Below are 17,386 nucleotides of genomic sequence, written 5' to 3'. Positions count from 1 at the left end.
GCCACTGAAGCTGGCAAATACCATCTTTGGCCCTCTTAAAAAAAAAAAAAAAAAAAAAAAAAAAAAACTTCAGAGTCCATCATCTCATTTTTCCTTTACTTAACTCAAGAAGCAATTCCATTGAAGAAAGCAAGGCATTTCTGCTGCTGCAGACAAATCTCTACAGTCTGTTGGACATTCAATAAAAAGTTAGGCTTGTTTTACATTTTCCACTTACAGGAGGGAAGCAAAAAAACCCACACACTGCAGAGAACAAGATTATTTCAATCGTCTTGTTTTGGTCATCCGGGTTATTCTCTGATCAGGCAGCCTAGCAGGCAAATATTTGTTACCTAACAGCAACTTTACCATCTACTTTAACATGGAAGATAGGGGAAGTAGGTGCCTGTTTAGCCAAACATAAATAAAGCCATTCTTTAGGCACAAAGAAATAACAATGCCTCTTCCCCAGAAAAGCAGATTCAGTCCCCTGACTCAGCCTACTGCAGTAATACTAAGGAGGATGGGAAAGGACATGGTCATACTCCTTTAGGAAATAAAATTGGAGGCATAAGCATCCAAAAATGGAAGCATAAGTGTTACAATCTGAGGTCAAAGTGATCTGAAAGGAGCTGAATCACACCAGTTTCTCACATTAAAAAGCTCTAATCACCAAGAGATCTAGAGAATCTTCTCCTTCAACAAACCAAAAATAGGAATATTTTGAAAACAGAGTAAAACTTCCCAAATATTAGGTCTCTTAAGAAATACTCTCTAACCAAACTCACTGTTTACTTTATTATCTATTCAGAGCTTAAACCGTAATGCTTAAGCTAAAGTGCATGCCCTGCTTAAAATAACAAGCATTAGTTAAGATGCAAAGGAAGTTTTTATTGCAAGCACAGTGAGCAGGGAGTGGGTTCCATCTCACATGGATGTGACAGAGAACAGATTTAAGCCACACACTCTATGTTTAGTGCTCATTGTTGTCAAGTGTACATCATTTCCGCCATGTGAGACATTTTCTTTGGAATATACAAGTAATATTCCATGTAGCCTGAAAGATCTTCAATAGTCACATCATCCACAAAGGCTCTGGCTTGCTCAGAGCAAGAACGTGGAGAACTTGAGGGAGTTCTTGATGGCAAAGGCTGGGAATGGTCCTCAGCAACTGTTCTTCTATCAGGTGCCAACGGGAGGGAGTTCTGCAAGCCAGAGAATTTGTACACTTCCATATCTTGCCATCGTTTACACTCACAGGCCTTATCTGCACATGAACATGGCTTGCTTGTGTTCAGCTTAGACACAGACTGAAAGTCAGAAAGCTCCATTGTCTTTAGGCTTGCTTTAGACACCAGAGAAACTGCAGCAGGAGACTCTTCCGATTTGTTCTCCGATACCAACTCTGTAACAGAAGCTCCCAAAGACTCAACATCAGCTCCCCTCTGGTCAACATTAGAAGCTATATGGCATTGTTCACGTGCACAAGTTGCCTTTGGGGTTGGCATTCCAAACCCAGAGCTGTCATCTGGGGCATCAATCTGGCTTTTGCGTACCAGCTGGTTACATGTGGAATGTGCTTTTGTGCTGCAGTGGATAAACTTCGGAGGATGAAGAATTGGAGACTTAGAACGCCTGCGACGCTGGGTTCTCACAGCTCCTCTTGAAGCTTTCTTCACAGACCTGCCATGGAGAGGTGCAAAAGTGATTGCAGAGTCACTGAAAGACTTACCACAAATAACATTATGCAACATCTCCATGCAGTTCTATTGCATGCAGGGGCTTTAAGCTCAGGGTATTTGCGTAAGACTCGTATCTTAGAATTTCACATTGTTCAAGTCAAGCATCTGTATAAAATATTAAAGTATCATCTGAGAAATGAAACCTAAAGCTTGTGCTTTTAGAGATGGAAAAAAAGTATGTGGGACAGTACTGGAAAAAAAATTTTAGAAGAGCATGACACTACTGGATCAATGCAAAAGGACAGTTTTGTTTCAGTAAGAGATCTGAGTACGAAGTTCTACATAGACACTCAAACTAATTCTGTATTTTTATCTATTTTACAAGACAACCTCTGCAATGCCAAACAATTACAGAAACAGACATTCATGATTGTAATAAAGTGTGAGCTGACAGAAACATGGATTACGCTTCTATTCCTAAAACTGAAAAGCATTTCGTTTCACTTCAGAAAGCTGTACATAAGAATAGTCATATGTGAGCAGAAAAGGGAGTGTAGTGTACTGTATTTTACACATTCTTTTAAATAGCCAAGTATTCTAGTAACTAGGCCCCTAAATGAGGGAGTCAAATTTTACTTTAAAACTCAATTTCAATGCAATCACATTTGAAGTAATTTGATAATCTCAAGCTTCTCTCACCCATGCCAGGCTTCCTTAGAAGTACACACATTCTTAGGTTTGGTTTCCTCCACAGCTGTTCTAACTAACACTCTTGGACTTGTCCCTTCACTCACAGAAAGAGAAGCAATAGACCTGTGAAAGAGAGAGAGGAGGTGAGGGGAGGGGAAAAAAACAAGAACAAAAAAATGCACACAGTAACACACACAAGAATGAGAAGTTAACAACAGTCTAGACTGTTTTGTGAAAGATTCATGAACTTTGTTATACTTATAATACTGATCAGATTATCCGAAATAATCTATAACATTGTTTTAAAAGACCTGCCCACAAAGATCACCCAAATCAGAACTGGCGTCTGTTTACAGGCTCACACATCAAACACTGGTGCAATACACACTTTCGCAAAATGTGATATCATTCAGCAATTAGATTTCAAATACAAACATTACATATCAATAATGAAGCACAAGAATTAAATCTGATTTGCCTGGGGCTACACTGTGGCAAGGAGGGGGAAACCTGAAGAAACACTCATCTTTTTCCAGAGACAAATAAGCTATTCTTTCCTGAAAATAAGTGTTCTTTGGATATAAATGGACTTTATATATCAGAACAACATTTATGCCTCTGTCTAGGGAGAATGTAAGCTAAAACTCTTCAGACTACTGCAAATTCAACTACTTGAGCTACACAGCTGCATCAGATCATCTTCTATTCAAGCCACAGATCTTGGAAGACTTACTAGTTTCTCTGGTGCTACAAATCCATCCCGAATTCCCATTTTCAATAAGCTGTGACAACCTCAGAAATGCTTTTTTTCTAAGTTAGGATGTCACATATTAATCTATATTTGACAAAGAAATCATTTTCCAAAACCTTTGTTCAACTAGTTTATAACATGGCGAATCTCCTGAAAAACAAAATCAAGTCTGTGCACACTGTCCTAGGCCAGGGTCAATTAACGTTTAATAGAGGCCAAACTATTACTGAAGGATCTGCTATTTTCTATTTTAAAAATATGAACATAGAGCAGTAAAATTGAGCCCGCAATAAAAACTCTACCATAATTAAAATATGCCTGACATGTTGAGGGGGAGGGGGTGGAAAAGAGAGGCAGAATGGAGATACTGATGAAAAGAGAGGCACCTGGCTGGTGACAGATTTCTAAAGAGTCTGATTAGTTAACTGAAGTATAATTTTAGAAGTCCAACTATTTACTATTTAGGTTCTAAGGTAGTTTATTTGCACAATTCATTTCTTTTCAGTAACCAGCATAACTACACCACTGCCAACTGCTTACTGAAATGCAATACTGTACATGTAATACACAATGACACCTGTAAACCAGCAGAAAGAGCATGACAGTTATGCTAACTTTTTATTTCTGACAAAAAAGGTTGTCCACTAACAGAAGACACATGCTGCTTATACTCTACTGTCTAGGGCAGCAAAGTTAAGTGCCACATGTGTCACATCTCCTAGGTAACAAGACAACACAAAAGCATTCTTCCCCATTCAGCATTTTTAGTTATGAAGAGGAAGTATATTAATGACATCAATGAAAACAGTTTGCATGAGATTAGCACTGCATCTAACACTCTTCGTACTATTATGGAAAAAAACAAATATTTCCCTGCAGGGAGAAAGAGGGATTTAATAACCATGACAGGCCTTTAGAGCCATCATAATACACGGAGTACAACAGTGTTAGTGTTATAGTAGTACAGATATGTCCTCTGGCAACCAGATTCATGCCAAAATTCATTTCAAAATGATAGTCAGCAGTTAGCAGCATGTAAACTTATTTGAAGCCTGCTGGAAGCTGGCAATCAAACAAACTACAATTCCTTTAGAAATGCAACTTACAGCTAATGAATTTATTTCAATATGCTTAACCAGAATGGAGCCTTTCAATGCATAACCTTTTGGAATTATTTCATTGCATCAGATTTAACAGTAAGTGTTCCCTTCCAATCAATCTGCAGTATGTTAACACTGTACTTGCCTATAGTCTTACTTACCCAGCTGTGTCAACTCTTAGCTTTTTGAAAGCTGTTTGCAGGCTTTCCTCTTCCCCATCCTTAGCTTCTGTTTTCATTATTGGGATGGTGAAAAGCTGACAGAGTTACCATATACTGCTAAAAGCAGAGAAGAGACATAAGAAAATAAGAATCAATGCCTTGTTAAAGACGTTAGTTGCCCAGTAGCGTCATAATACCCTAAAAATAAACTTGAAATAGTACACTGAGCACATAAAGCTGAGGTCATTGTGGAAGAACATGTCTGAAAGTTGTTCAGAACAAGCTTTAAGATATCCAAGAATGAAACAGTCTCCTGCATAACTGCATAAATGAATTCACAGTTTAAAATAAAACCTGCTGTCAACAGTGCCTTGCTTATCCAAAGCAAGTCTAGATAGATTCTTCTATTTGTTTTAAAGCTATTATCAAATTAACTCCAGAAGAGACGAAAGAGATGCAACATTACTAGAAACAGGCAACTTCCTACAGGCTGCTTTTTCCCACTTTGGGATCTGATGTTATTTATTTATTTTAATCAGATTTGTCTTAAAAGACGGCAGACAAGGCATTAATATTTTTTAATTTCTAGATATTTGGTTCAAATTATCCCCTTCTTACACTACAATCATTTCACCCACTGTCCTACTTCAGTAAGTCACATTAAAAAGACCTGTGCAACTAGTGTGCTCCATGATCGACTGTAACTACTGCCAAGATTTTTTTTTGGGGGGGGGGGGGGAGAAGAGGGGGGGTGCTACATTGTAGCTATTCTTGCTTATATACATTGAACTGCTGGAAGAATAGTTTCAAAGCAGGCCTCAGAAGCTGATAAATCTGCATGTGATGCATCCTGGCCTTTACAAGAATTTTAAATTTAAAGTACCAATCAACAGCACATTTAGGTTCTCCTCACTTTCATTTTCAATTTACTATAAAAGATTCAGGCAAACAATTTTGAATTAAATGATCCTGAAGCAGTAAACTAAGAAAAACAGCTCCCAGCCCTTGACAGAAATGGAATCCATTAGCAGGTAAAGACTCTGAACAATCCTAAAAAAAACACCACAATCCAAAAAACTTTTCTAACTATTTTAGCAATTGAGGCAATCTTGATTTGAAACAATTTATTGCAGTTTGCACTTCCCTGCCATCATGTGAAAGCACATTTAAAGAACTCTATTAAAAACTATTAAAGTTATATGTGTACATTTCAAGTCTAACATGTATCCAGTACAGTTGAGTAAATACCAAGTGAAAAGTCAAGAGTAAACATGGAAATGTATGACTTCCACCTTTACATAGTTTGTAGCAAAGCATATTTGATATTGGCATAGTACTCCCTTGCTTAGCAAAAGTAATACATTTCTATCAGAATATGGTATATGGGTTATCAAATAGCCATTAAAAACTAGCATTATTTAATCTAGTTACAGAAGAATCGTAAGTCTTTCTATATTTGTTGTCCTTCAGTACCTTATAGTTTTATGATCATTTGCAAATGATTGCATCAGCCATTCTGCCACTGCAAAATATTTCAAAAGGCTTGCTTCATTAACACAGGGTTTGCTTTTGCTGAGCAGTACCACCGGCAGTAGCAAATCTTAGTACATCAGAGTACCTATAGATCAGCATTTGACTAAATTTACCTGTCATTCAGGTCTCTATTAAAACTGCTCTTTAATAGGATACAAATCAAATACATCTTCCTGAAGCTTTAAAAAAAAAAATCAAGTCATTATGAAGATAACTATCCAAAACCAGCAACTTCAAACAGCTGCTGCCATGAAAACACATTCATACAGAGCACTAATCCTACCTAATTATACAGCAATAATACTTATCAATATTGCTTTTACCAAATAAATTCTAGCCCTTGTAATCTGGAAAAGAAGAAAGTCTAAGTGAAAAGAGAAGAGTAATCAGAACATGGACAGATCAGTTATTTATGTAGATAGAGAATGGTAACTTTGGCCACCTCATAACCTCATTCCAGCCAAAGGCGGTGGCTCCTCAAGCTGATGTTTTGGTTGCCTGCTCTACCGTGAATTCATTCAGATATACTTCTTTATTGCAGGCAGCTATTATGACACACAGGGTGATGTATCATAACTTTAAAGGTACACACCGTCCAGTGAGTCATACAGCAAATAAACATGAGACAAGGAGGCTAACAGAGACTGACAATATGACACTCATCTGCGCAGGTTACTTTAGATACAGTCTTTGTTAAATACTATTACTTTGGTGAAACACAGACTCCCTTCTTCAGTAGATTATTTCCTTGACCCAAAGTTAAAGTTCTCTGAAATTACAAATTCGGTCTAAAACAATTTTTAAAATGTCAAAACCATGTTTTATGTAGACTTAGACAAGAAAACAAATATTTAACAAGATGAAGGTACTAGAAATATTTCAATCACAGTACATCATTCAAAATGTGTTATCAGTTTTAGACAAGTTATTTTACCATGCTGCTCTTCATCACTGGAACAGCAAACCCTCAAAGGAGTACATAATTTACTCAGAGAAAAACCTATGCATTTTAATAACTAAAAATAAGCATATGCATTTCATACACATCAACCAAGTAATACTGATTTCAGAGAAAACTCAATTACTGTGCAAAAACAACAAAATCTAATGTTGCTTTGGAAAGCTTATAGAAAACTACTTGCTATTTCTCTATTTTCTAGAGAAGTATACATCTACTCTTTGCTACTTTATTTTCAACTATTTCCCAGCAACACTGGGCTACAAATCTAACCTGCACTGCAAGACACCCAAACTGCTCATAAAATGAAGATGATGCAAATCCTTGCATTTCATTTTAAGAACAGAACACTATGAAACTCAAAAAAATTCACAGCCAATGATTTCATAAGCAAGCCAGAGAAGTACACTGCACGGGAATACAGCTCGCTCCCCTTCAGCGGGGCAGCAGAGCGGTAGAGACTAAGAAGCTAGCAGCTGCAAGGACCAACCAAACAGCAGAGGTTTTTCCCTCGTGGAAACTCGCCGTGCTCGGGTGGCTGCCGCAGGGAAGGGCCGCTCAGGCGCCCCACGGCCTTCCACGCCCCCGGGATTCGCGAGCCCCCGGCCCCAGGGCGCCCCCGGGGCCGGCAGCACCTCCCTTCACTGCCAGCCCCGGAGCGGGTCCCAGCAGACGCCCCGGGCCGCAGGCTCGGTGCCGACCTCAGCGCCCCTCGCGGCGGGGGCTCCGCCGGCGGGTGACTCAGCAGAGCCTCCCGCCCCGCCGGGGCTCCTTGAGCCCCACAACCCCCACACCGGCGGGGGCCGCCTCTCCCGTGCCGCGTCGCGGCCGCCGGCGGCTCCGCAGCCTGCAAGAGCCGCGCTCGGGCCGGCGGCAGCCCCGCCACAGGGCCGCGGCGGAGGCGGCCCGCGCGGGAGACGGCGCGCAGCGCCCGCGCACTTACCGCGCTCGGGCCGGCGGGCACGGCCCCACCGCGCCCCGCTGCCTCCGCGCTGCGGCGGCGAGCGACCCGGATGAGAAACACCCGCCCAGGAGGAAGCGACGGCAGCCGGGCGGGGACAGGCCCGCCGAGGCGCGCCGCGCGCGGGGAGGGAGCCGCCCCGCTCACTGCCGCCGGGGAAGGGCGGCGGGGGCGGGCAGCGCGTGCGCATGCGCTCTTGAGCGCGGCGCCTCCGGCGGTGAGCTCACTTCCTGTTGTTCGGCTGCCCGCCGCGCCCGCCCACAGCGAGGCTGGGACACGGCGGTGAGTGACGCACGCGGGGAGGGCCGGGCCGGGCCGGGCCGGGCCGGGCTCGCCCCCGCGCCGCGCCGCGCCGTGCCGCGCCGCAGGTGGGCGGCGGCGGGGCGGCGCGGGGAAGAGCCGTTAAGCGGCCGTTGGCGGCGCGGGCGGGGGGGCGGCCGCCACTGGGCGCGGGGCTGCGCGCTGATTGGCTGCGCGCGGGGCGCGCGGCCCCGGGCGGGGGGGCCGGGGGGCCGGGGGGGCGGTGAAGCTTGTGCGTGACGAGACCCCGGGTCTGGGCGGCAGGAAGGCGGCAGGGCTGGAGCAGCGGCCGCGCTCCGTACCTGCGGGCTGGTGTAGGCGCTGGCTGGCTGGAGGTGTCGCAGCGCGGGGGCCGGGCCGTGGTCTGTCACGGACGGCGCGGTATACTTCTGGCCTTCGGGCCTGGGCATTAGTTTCTTTTTACCTCGTTGATGCGCTTTTCAGTTACCAACGCGCTGCTCAGAATAGCGGACTGTGTTGAATAGTTCCTGTCTCTGGCGGCATCTCTTCCTGTAGTGTTAGGTGCACAGGCAAAGTTGAAATACACCTATCTTCTGTTAACACAAGGAAAAGAGATACGGCAGTACTTCTGGCAAAGCCCTCGCCTCTTCTGAGAAACGTAGAGCTTATAGTTCTTGGTAAAAAGTAGTGGGATAGTTCTCATCTGAAGACGGTGAGATTGACACTAGGAGAACGGGCAACCGTGATGCCTTTCAGAGCCCGGTATGTGTTCAGATCTCAGCATCAAATCATAATTTCTGTATTTTAGCTTATTCTGTATGGCACAGCTGGTGATACACTGATAGCTCATCAATGGATTTAGAAGCTAAAGATGAAGAGGAAGAGAGTCTGCAAACAGCTTTCAAAAAGCTGAGAGTGGATGCAGCAGGGTAAGTGAGCAAGAAAAGTATCATGTAATTTGTTTTTTGTTAAATAGTTGTATTTGTTTTCTGTTATTTTGAATCTCACAACAAATTTCATTTGGTAAAAGGACTTACTCTCCTAGAGAGAATAAGCAGATCAGGTGAAATGCAATCATTATAGCCATCTAATAAGAAAAGCAATACTCTTTTGCTAATTAATTTAGACAAAATGTCAATTGAAATTACACAGGAACTGTAAGAAAACATGATACAACTTACCCAAAACATATGACTTGCACACTGTTAACAGAACTGTTGTGGTAACTTTAGTCACCTTGTGTGATATGGAACTTGTTTATCCATTTCAAGCAAATGCTGATGTCTTCAGTGACATTATTAGCCTTTACTATAGCACAGAAATACCTACTCTGAAAGCATCTGAAGCACAGTACCAACCACCTGCTCCTTCATAGTGTTCTAGGGAGTCTAGTCTGGTTGGAAATTTTCAAGCTAAAGATGAACACTGATAATTTCTTACTTCAGAGGATATAATGGAATAAAATGTTTGCAGAGGTAAAAAATTATTCTGTAGCACACTGGGTATACTGATAATATATAGCCTAAGCTTATTCATTTAAAGTATGAGTTAATAAAATTATGCAGTCTAACAGCTCTGAGGTAGTTCACTTGATCTTATGTGAATGGAAGCTTTTTTAGGAATTCCCAGACACAAGGGAAACTCTTTGTGTCGATGATAACTATATTTCACTGTATGAGCTCATTCCTATATACATTCATATTTTGAACTCCTAAGCTCCTCCACTTGTTAACATGCATTTTTTTGCCCTGTTACTAGATTTCCTCTACTTGAAGAGGTCTTCTTCGAAACAGGGAAAAAAAAATAGCTGTTCTCTAGATCAGAGAAGCAAGAAATTTTGCTTATAAAACATACCTCTTTTAATGTATTACCAGTGACAGAGTCTGTGGAATTAGGGATCGTTCCTTTGATATCTATCTCTTTAGGTATACAAAGATCTGTGTTTTGCAGGCATGTATTTTGAACAGCTGAAGTCTAGTGACTAATCCCTTAAAATCAACTTTGGGCAGAGTACCTGTACTCTTCTGCTAAAATCTCAGCCTCATCTCTTAAGATTTCTTTTTCATGTACTCTAATTCACACATATGACCATATTTCAGCAATATTTCAGTAATTGCTTGCACTTGCTTATAGAGCTAGGCACAGAGCGTTGTAGTGAGGCATTTCCATTTGTTCTCTGGCCCTGGAAGTCCCCGAAGAAGTTGGTTTTCATTCCTGTTCATCTGGGAAATTTAATAAGAAATAAGTTAATAATCTTTCTGTTAGCCACTTCTCCCCTGACTCTTCAGCCTGGTGCTATGTATTGCTGACTTTGCATTTGAAATGGAGCAGGAATCTAAATTACTGTCTGACAAGAACAATTGCAACATGAGTTTACATTCCTTTAATGAGTCTTCTTGGTACAAATAGAGCATGACACCAACTGCTAGACCTTTTGGCTTTGTTTCATCCCTTCTGTATTTAGATACTTAGCTGAGGTCAATAAAAAAAAGAGAGGTTAGATAAATCTCTGCAAGATCCTGTTTCTAACCACTAACTGTAGAGGAAGTCAAGGCTGAAAACGTAAATGTCTTAAATAAGCATCTAAAACTGTGCGGCTCAGTCTAAACCTTTGAAACCATACATTGAGGCAATATCATAATGTGGCATTTTCCTTTCTACTCAGATCTGTCTCAGCTCTCTCTGTGGGTGATGGAACGATTCTGAGAACACCGATAAGAGCAGCTATGGATGGAGCCAAACAACAGTCTGCCTGCCCTAAAGAAACTTGGCATGGGTAAAACACATCGTTAACTGTACTATGCATGTATTCCTGTTGTTTCAGGCATTTAAAACTTTCTAATTGAAATTGTTGTTAGTTAAGTGGTTCCCTCCTTTCTATCACAAAACGTTAGTGTAATGATTTGATAAGATGTTTTTTAAGAGGCTTTCAGCAAAGATTTTGACAATATTGCATCTTCTGTTAGGGTACCTAAATCTTAACTTTCTTTTCTATGATTGCATCAGAGGTCCTTCTCTTCAAGTTTTGTACCATTGCATTCCCTGTTCACTTCCCTTTTTTTTTCCTGTTCCTGGATATTTAATGCAATTCTGCCAGCAACTCTAACTTGTACCCAGGTTCTGCACTACAATTCAGTCTGGGATGATAGTGGCAAAGACCAGAGCACCTTCAGTGAAGTATCATTTCCTTAACACAAAAGACTTTAGGGGAAATATCTTTAATATAGGGGTATTGGTATGCGTCTTCCCTGTGGGGAAGCCCGCATTTCTTCTGACTCCTCCACTGTTCCTGTCAGAGATTTTAAGTGACCCATCATCTAATTTTTGTAAGCAGCAAAATCTTTTGAAACATTTTTAGCCTTATTTCAGAAGCTATTGAGATGTGGTGTAGATTTTGGAATTACCTTCTTGTTCACCTGTTATAACCCAACAGGTGTGTGAGAAAGCCTTCAAGAGGATCAGCAAGAATCCCACGTCGCAGACGTTCCAAGTCTCCTGTCTTGCATCCTCCCAAGTTTACATATTGCAGTATGAAAGCCAACAACCAGCTGAAACACAAAACCCAGTCAGACACAGCAAAGAGTAATGTCAGTTCAGACATTTTTGTTACAACAGAACATGGTACAAAGGACGGGCATGATGTTCAGTTTGAGGCCAGTGATGACAAAAGAACCAGAATTGAACCTTTGGAAGCTTCCACAGCTGAAAAGCCATTGGAGAATTCAAGGGAGGATTGCCCTGCTCTGTCTTCATCCTTTGAAACTTGCCTGGATTCTAGCCAAACTTCAGATTTTCAGTCCTTATCCATGCTTAGCAATGGCAAGCAGTGCCCTTGTACGGACAAGAAATGCCAGTGCAAACAATGGCGAGCCATGGAAGTGTACTCTTTCTCTGGCTTACGGAGTGTCCTGTCAGAGTGTGAAAAAGCAGTCCTAGGAGTCCATTCTCAGTCTCTTCAAAACAGATCCCCTTGTGGAACAGCCTCATCAGGTTCTCCTAGATCTTGTTCTGAACAAGCTCGAGCCTTTGTGGATGATGTGACTATTGAAGATCTTTCAGGATACATGGAATACTACTTATATATTCCCAAGAAAATGTCTCACATGGCAGAAATGATGTATACTTGACTGAAAGCGATAGAGAATCATGAATCAGAGTTTGTGATAATGATTGGGTTAAATGCCTTGTCAGTGCCATGGCTGTTTTCATTGCCGTGTATTTGATCAAATGCTTCTTTGCATCATACAGTTTAGTTTTCTAATAAAATGAAAAATGGAATATAGTTTCTGGGCTTAGTTCTAAAATGAATGCACTAAAGTCTATGAATACCTTAACAAACAACTCCCTTGTTTTTGGTTTGAGCTGTGGACATTCAAGCTCTGTTACGCTGTTTTCACTGTGTCCGAAAAGAGTAACCTTTTAAGCTTTGTTCTGAAATTTTGCAGGGTTTGGAAGATTCATTCTTGATATGTCTCAGTACTTAGACAAATGTTTTATAGCTTCAGCTCTGTCTCACTTATCCTACTCCAGGGAGAAAAATGGGAAAGCATTCAGTATTTTGGATAGGATGCATATCCTTTCCTTGAACACTACCTGGCTTTTTTTCAATTGGATCAAATTGTGAAAGCTTCTTCCTCACACATTTATTAGGAGGTCAAGAATGTGCTGGAGCGTGCTTGGACCCTTCCATAATCTAATTAACTTACTCTTGCATAGTTATATTTATCTACAGGTAGTGAAGCTTGTAGAAGCAAAAGTATATGTTGTTGTGCATATTTACAGATGGAGTAATTTAAGGGAGAGTGAGACAAGCTGAAAGAGTTAAGAATAAAATTTCCTTTGGGCCATGCACTCTCAAAACTAAAATTGTGAAGCCATCTACACTGATTATTTCTGGGTATTTCTGATACACAGAACAGGTTGGAAATGGGGTAAACAAGACATGTGTATCATACAGGCTTTGTGGTGTGGAACTGTAACATTCCCTCTGGTTAAAAATACTCACATAAAACACTGTTCCTGAGCTGTGTGTTAATAAATGTTTGTCTAAACCTAGCATGTTTAAAGTAAAGCCTGAATAGTTTGACTTACACTGATTTTACCATCCAATAACCATTTTTTTAATTAAAGCATGCATTCAGTATCAGCTATAAATGCCTACTGAACAACTGTGTTTGAGTAGAATAGTGCAGTTCTTACTTTTACGTTTCAATGTCAGTGGTCAGCAAGCCAAGGAGTCACCAGCAGATCTATAAAAATAGATAGTAGCAGGTGGAGACAGTTGACCTTGCTTTCTGTGCTGGGGAAGTCTCAGATATTCTAGATGATCCTCACTTATTTTCTTTAGATTTTATTCTAATCATCTCTAATATTTACACTACAAATCCAAGAAGTACAGATTTAAAGTCCCCCTCCAAATAAAATAAAATAAAATAAAATTGCATGAAAATGCAAGAAAAACTGTTACTTTGCTCTTAAGTGTTGCCATTTCATGCACTTAGCATGTAGTATGGCTTGTTGCCTTTGATTACATTTAACTGATTTCTAAATTTTATCTCACTTTACACATCTTCCCACACCTATGTTTGCATTACAGAACAGGAAGAGTGAAGTTATTTGGGTATTTTAATCACGTTTAGAAAAGGAAGACTGTTTTAACCATTACTCTTGAACTTTGAGGATCTTTTTCGGTCTTGTGATCTTTGATTTTGCATAATGACAACAGCTATGTCATTTATTTTACCTGTAATTTATTGATTACATTTTTCTTTTTACCTGTGAATTACCTTGTCCAAATATTCAGAATTATGTATGTGAACTCACTTTTTCCTGTTTGGTTAATATCTTACTGTCCCATTCCCTTCTCCTTCCTCTTCTAGTGCTGTCCTGCATATTCACACACAGACAAACAAGAGTTTACATTTCATTTGATTGTGCTTTCCTCACTTTGGCCCCCTTTTCTCCCTTTGATAAATCTGGTATAATATGTACTTTATTTTTAAACCTGGATATTTAGTACTAGTTATCTTTGCTACCGCTGTTTTTCAAAGGATATTTCTGCTTCAACAGAGGGTATCTGCTTATGTTTCTGTTCATGTTTTATTTCTGTGCCCTCTTTCAAAGTGTTTGAAGATACTGTTGCTGAATGCTGTATTTCTCACTTTTAAACTCTTGAAAAGTTACCCCTGCATCTCAATGAGTGTTGACCTAGAACGTGTGCTTTTGAAGATGGGGCATATTTCTTTAGAGTGCACAAATAATACTATTGTTTAAAACTGGTATTGGTTGTCTGCAGGGGAAACAAAAAGTGTTCCCTTTTGCAGCTGGAGCACTAGCAAGTGGCACAGCTAGACTCTTCCCTGGAGGTGTGGGATGGCTGCTGACTCAAGGTCACCTTGATGCAGTTGTTTCTGCTATGGAATACAGTGCTGCTTCTATTTAATAAAGCATGTACAAAAACCCAGAAGTGTCTCGACCTTCAAGCTGGTGTTAGGTAAAACTAGTAGCGACCTCAGACGTTGCAAGTGAGTGAGACAGCTGTGGAGCAGCTATCACAGTGCAATGTGCATCAGGTCTGATGTCCCTGGTGAGAACAGAGGAATTTAGGAAATAATCTAAGTTAAACTAGTCCAAGTTAAACTATCCCAGAGTTGAGGGCTGAGCACTGAATTCAAATTGCCACACAGCCAAGAGGGGAAGAAATAGTATGAGAAAAGGTTCTCCAGTAATGTTCTCAAATGTCCTGTGCAAGACAGAGGTATGGGGAAGGGCAGGTATTTGGGGTTCTTGATTATTACAGTCATATTTCTAGCAAATTTATTGAAACACTTTCCATTTGTGAGCAATGTCATTTATTGAATGACATTCTATTTATTGAAGCATTTTCATTGTGAGCAATGATGTTCTCATTGCTCAAACCACCTCTTGTAGGGGAAAAGACAAGTGAGAAGACCTAATCTCAGACCTAGCTTGCTTTAAAGCCTTCCCAACTGAGCTCATATACTCAGCTCCTCTAATAACTCAGTAGCTCCTGCTTTCTACAAGACTGAAGCCTCAAGCTTCATTAGCAAACAGCATCTTCTCTGGGAATGTCTGCACAGCACAGTTAGCCTGGGTGATCAGCACCAGCTCTTGACCTCAGGCTTAGCTCCACATAAGCACCCCTGAGCAAAGCCCTGCCAGTGTTACTGCTCCCACGCTGTTCCTGTATTGCATGCATAAGCCAAGGCATTTTTTTTTTCTGGGCAGAGATGCTCTGGAGTTTGCCCCCACTCAATCTGCAAAAAAAAATTGTCTAAAATTTGAGAGGAAAATTTTCTAAGAAAGCAATGGCAGGTTAGCAAGGCTCCCAGTCCTCGGAGCAGATTCCACCAAGAGCTGGTTGTTCCTGAGCACCAGCTGTGTGCGCTCAGCTGCCTGAGCCCCTTCCCAGCTCAGGTTTCTGTGCCAGGAGGCAGGACTAAAGCTGACAGTTGAGTAATAACTTCAGGGAGTGAAACGTGCATAACTGTACTTCCCACTGCACCGCAAGGGAAAGGCTCCCCTGGTAAAATCTGAGATGTCAACTCTGAGAGCTCTGAAACCCCACTAGCAGTGACTAGACAAGTGGCAAGCTCTGCGTTCTCCCCCTTCTTTTTTTCTTTCTTTTTTTTTTCCCTCCAGATTTTAAATCCCTTACGACATCCTTGTTCTTTGCCATTCCACTACACACCAGTTGAAAAGAATGGCTGTGTAATGCAGATAAAACCAGTGGCAATTCTTCACCATGTCTGTCTGCTTCCGTACCGCAGGCCTCTCTGGGCCTCCGAGGGCCGGGAACACCTTGTCCAGGAGAGACCTGCTGTCAATTAAAGTGTGCAAGTATTTTCCATCTCACAGTACCTCCGTAACTCCTACATCAGCAGAACCAGGATTGGCTTTTTTAGCATGTGCCCTCCCCTCAATATTTTACAGTTACTTCATCATCTAGTTTCAGGAATAGTTCAAGTGAAGTGTGATGCAGACAAGCACCCTAGATCAATGAAAATATTCTGCTCCTTACCGAAGCTGAACGGAGTCCTAGCTAAGCATTACACTGGCAGACACTGACTCGGGCCACTGGGGAAAATCAATGCAGCTGAATTCCACAGCTGAAACGCTGCCTGCCCCTGCCTTGCTAAAGCCCGAACATGTTTCTGTGCCTGGGAAGGCCTGGAACTGGCTCTTTCTGTCTTCTTTCCTCCCCTCTTTAAAACTTCCATCAAATCTGACACAAGACACAAGCTGCAGAAAATCAGTGCCCACAACACTTGCCCTAGTTCACACCTTCCACTGAGGCTTTGCCAAACGCCGACGGCCTCGGCCTCACCGCGTCCCGCGGGCGGCTCAGCCTCTGCCCCTTTCGCGGCTGGGGAGGCCAGACCCGGCCCCCAGGTCACGCCTGGGGAGTGCCCCGGAGGAGCTGGAGGAGGCCCGCGCCGGTCCTGCCCCTCGAGCCTTTGCTCAGCTTGGTAAGCAGGAGCCCGGCTGAGTGCCAAACAAGTAAGCGCCTCCGGAGGAGGCGAGTGCCTGCAGCACGCAGACCGTCGGTTTGTGATTCCCCGCTGCGCAGCATTAATTCATCGCAACATTTGCCACTAGATGGGGCTTCCTGCAGCTCCGCAGGGACCATTCTGCCCAGAAAACGCCTCCTTTCAGCGCGCCCGCGGGGGCCGGGGACCGCTTCGCCGCCTCCCGAGCGTCCTTAGGCGAGGAAGGGCTCCGGCAAAGCCCCTCTGCCCGGGGCGTCTCTCGCGCGCACCCGGACCCTGCGCCCCGGGCACGGGGGGAGCCCGCGGCTCGCGGCCTGGGGCCAGGGCGGCGGCGCTCCGGGGACGCCTCGTCGGCCCCCACGGCCGGGCCCGCTTTGGAGCCTGCCTGGCGGGCCCCAGCGTGCCCCTCGGGCTCCCGGCGCTACCGCAGCGCGGGCGACGCAGCCCCAGTTAGGCAGCAATGAATCCGTCCCCTCTCCCCATAAATAAACCACGGGATCCCTACGGAAGCAGTGCTGCTGCTTTGCACGCAAGGCTGCGGGCGGGATGCTCGTTTTAAGGCTGGTATCTACTGGTGTAAATGCTTATTACCTATCTGTCAAATCTAAAAGAGTCAAAAAAAAAAAAAAAAAAAAATCGCAGTCCCTGCTGCAAAACGTCGCTGTCGAGCTGCAGGGGTCGGCGCTGCCCCGATTCCCGGCTCGGCAAGCAGGCGGCAGGAGCAGCCGCTGCTGACTCGGCTGCTTTAGGGACCGGGGAGGCGGCCCGTTTCCATGGGAGCCCGGGAGCGGGCGGCTCGG

The 17,386-nt window shown here is 43.0% G+C and overlaps 2 protein-coding genes across 5 annotated transcripts; one reads left to right on the top strand and one right to left on the bottom strand.

The window, feature by feature from the left end:
• Nucleotides 1–849: 849 nt before the first annotated feature.
• On the bottom strand, nt 850–7,985 carry LOC134147647 (oxidative stress-responsive serine-rich protein 1-like). 2 transcript variants are annotated; one of them, XM_062589006.1, is made up of 4 exons: nt 7,798–7,985; nt 4,364–4,480; nt 2,361–2,474; nt 850–1,662 (listed from the first exon to the last, which is right to left on the bottom strand). In XM_062589006.1, exons 2-4 carry the CDS (start codon nt 4,438–4,440, stop codon nt 969–971), a joined length of 885 nt encoding a protein of 294 aa, XP_062444990.1. In that variant the 5' UTR covers nt 4,441–4,480; nt 7,798–7,985; the 3' UTR covers nt 850–968. The 2 variants fall into 2 exon arrangements, with proteins under 2 accessions (XP_062444990.1, XP_062444991.1); XM_062589007.1 differs by having other exon boundaries at nt 4,364–4,477.
• Nucleotides 7,986–8,053: 68 nt separating this feature from the next.
• Nucleotides 8,054–14,542, top strand: LOC134147648 (oxidative stress-responsive serine-rich protein 1-like). 3 transcript variants are annotated; one of them, XM_062589011.1, is made up of 4 exons: nt 8,054–8,097; nt 8,885–9,005; nt 10,742–10,852; nt 11,510–14,542. In XM_062589011.1, exons 2-4 carry the CDS (start codon nt 8,929–8,931, stop codon nt 12,201–12,203), a joined length of 882 nt encoding a protein of 293 aa, XP_062444995.1. In that variant the 5' UTR covers nt 8,054–8,097; nt 8,885–8,928; the 3' UTR covers nt 12,204–14,542. The 3 variants fall into 3 exon arrangements, with proteins under 3 accessions (XP_062444995.1, XP_062444993.1, XP_062444992.1); XM_062589009.1 differs by lacking the exon at nt 8,054–8,097 and adding an exon at nt 8,123–8,183; XM_062589008.1 differs by lacking the exon at nt 8,054–8,097 and adding an exon at nt 8,350–8,788.
• The last annotated feature ends 2,844 nt before the right edge of the window (nt 14,543–17,386 follow it).

The sequence above is a fragment of the Rhea pennata genome, chromosome 16 (assembly GCF_028389875.1).
Source record: "Rhea pennata isolate bPtePen1 chromosome 16, bPtePen1.pri, whole genome shotgun sequence".
Classification (NCBI taxonomy): domain Eukaryota; kingdom Metazoa; phylum Chordata; class Aves; order Rheiformes; family Rheidae; genus Rhea; species Rhea pennata.
This window is presented reverse-complemented; position numbering and strand designations above follow the sequence as displayed.

Bases quoted from the DNA above. Each gene is read 5' to 3' on its own strand.
- LOC134147647 (XM_062589006.1), bottom strand. From the start codon at position 4,440: ATGAAAACAGAAGCTAAGGATGGGGAAGAGGAAAGCCTGCAAACAGCT. The intron at 2,475-4,363 runs GTAAGTAAGACT...TCTCTTTCACAG, and splicing joins CTAAGAGTTGACACAGCTGG to GTCTATTGCTTCTCTTTCTG. The intron at 1,663-2,360 runs GTGAGAGAAGCT...TCTCCATGGCAG, and splicing joins TCTAAGGAAGCCTGGCATGG to GTCTGTGAAGAAAGCTTCAA.
- LOC134147648 (XM_062589011.1), top strand. From the start codon at position 8,929: ATGGATTTAGAAGCTAAAGATGAAGAGGAAGAGAGTCTGCAAACAGCT. The intron at 9,006-10,741 runs GTAAGTGAGCAA...CTTTCTACTCAG, and splicing joins CTGAGAGTGGATGCAGCAGG to ATCTGTCTCAGCTCTCTCTG. The intron at 10,853-11,509 runs GTAAAACACATC...ATAACCCAACAG, and splicing joins CCTAAAGAAACTTGGCATGG to GTGTGTGAGAAAGCCTTCAA.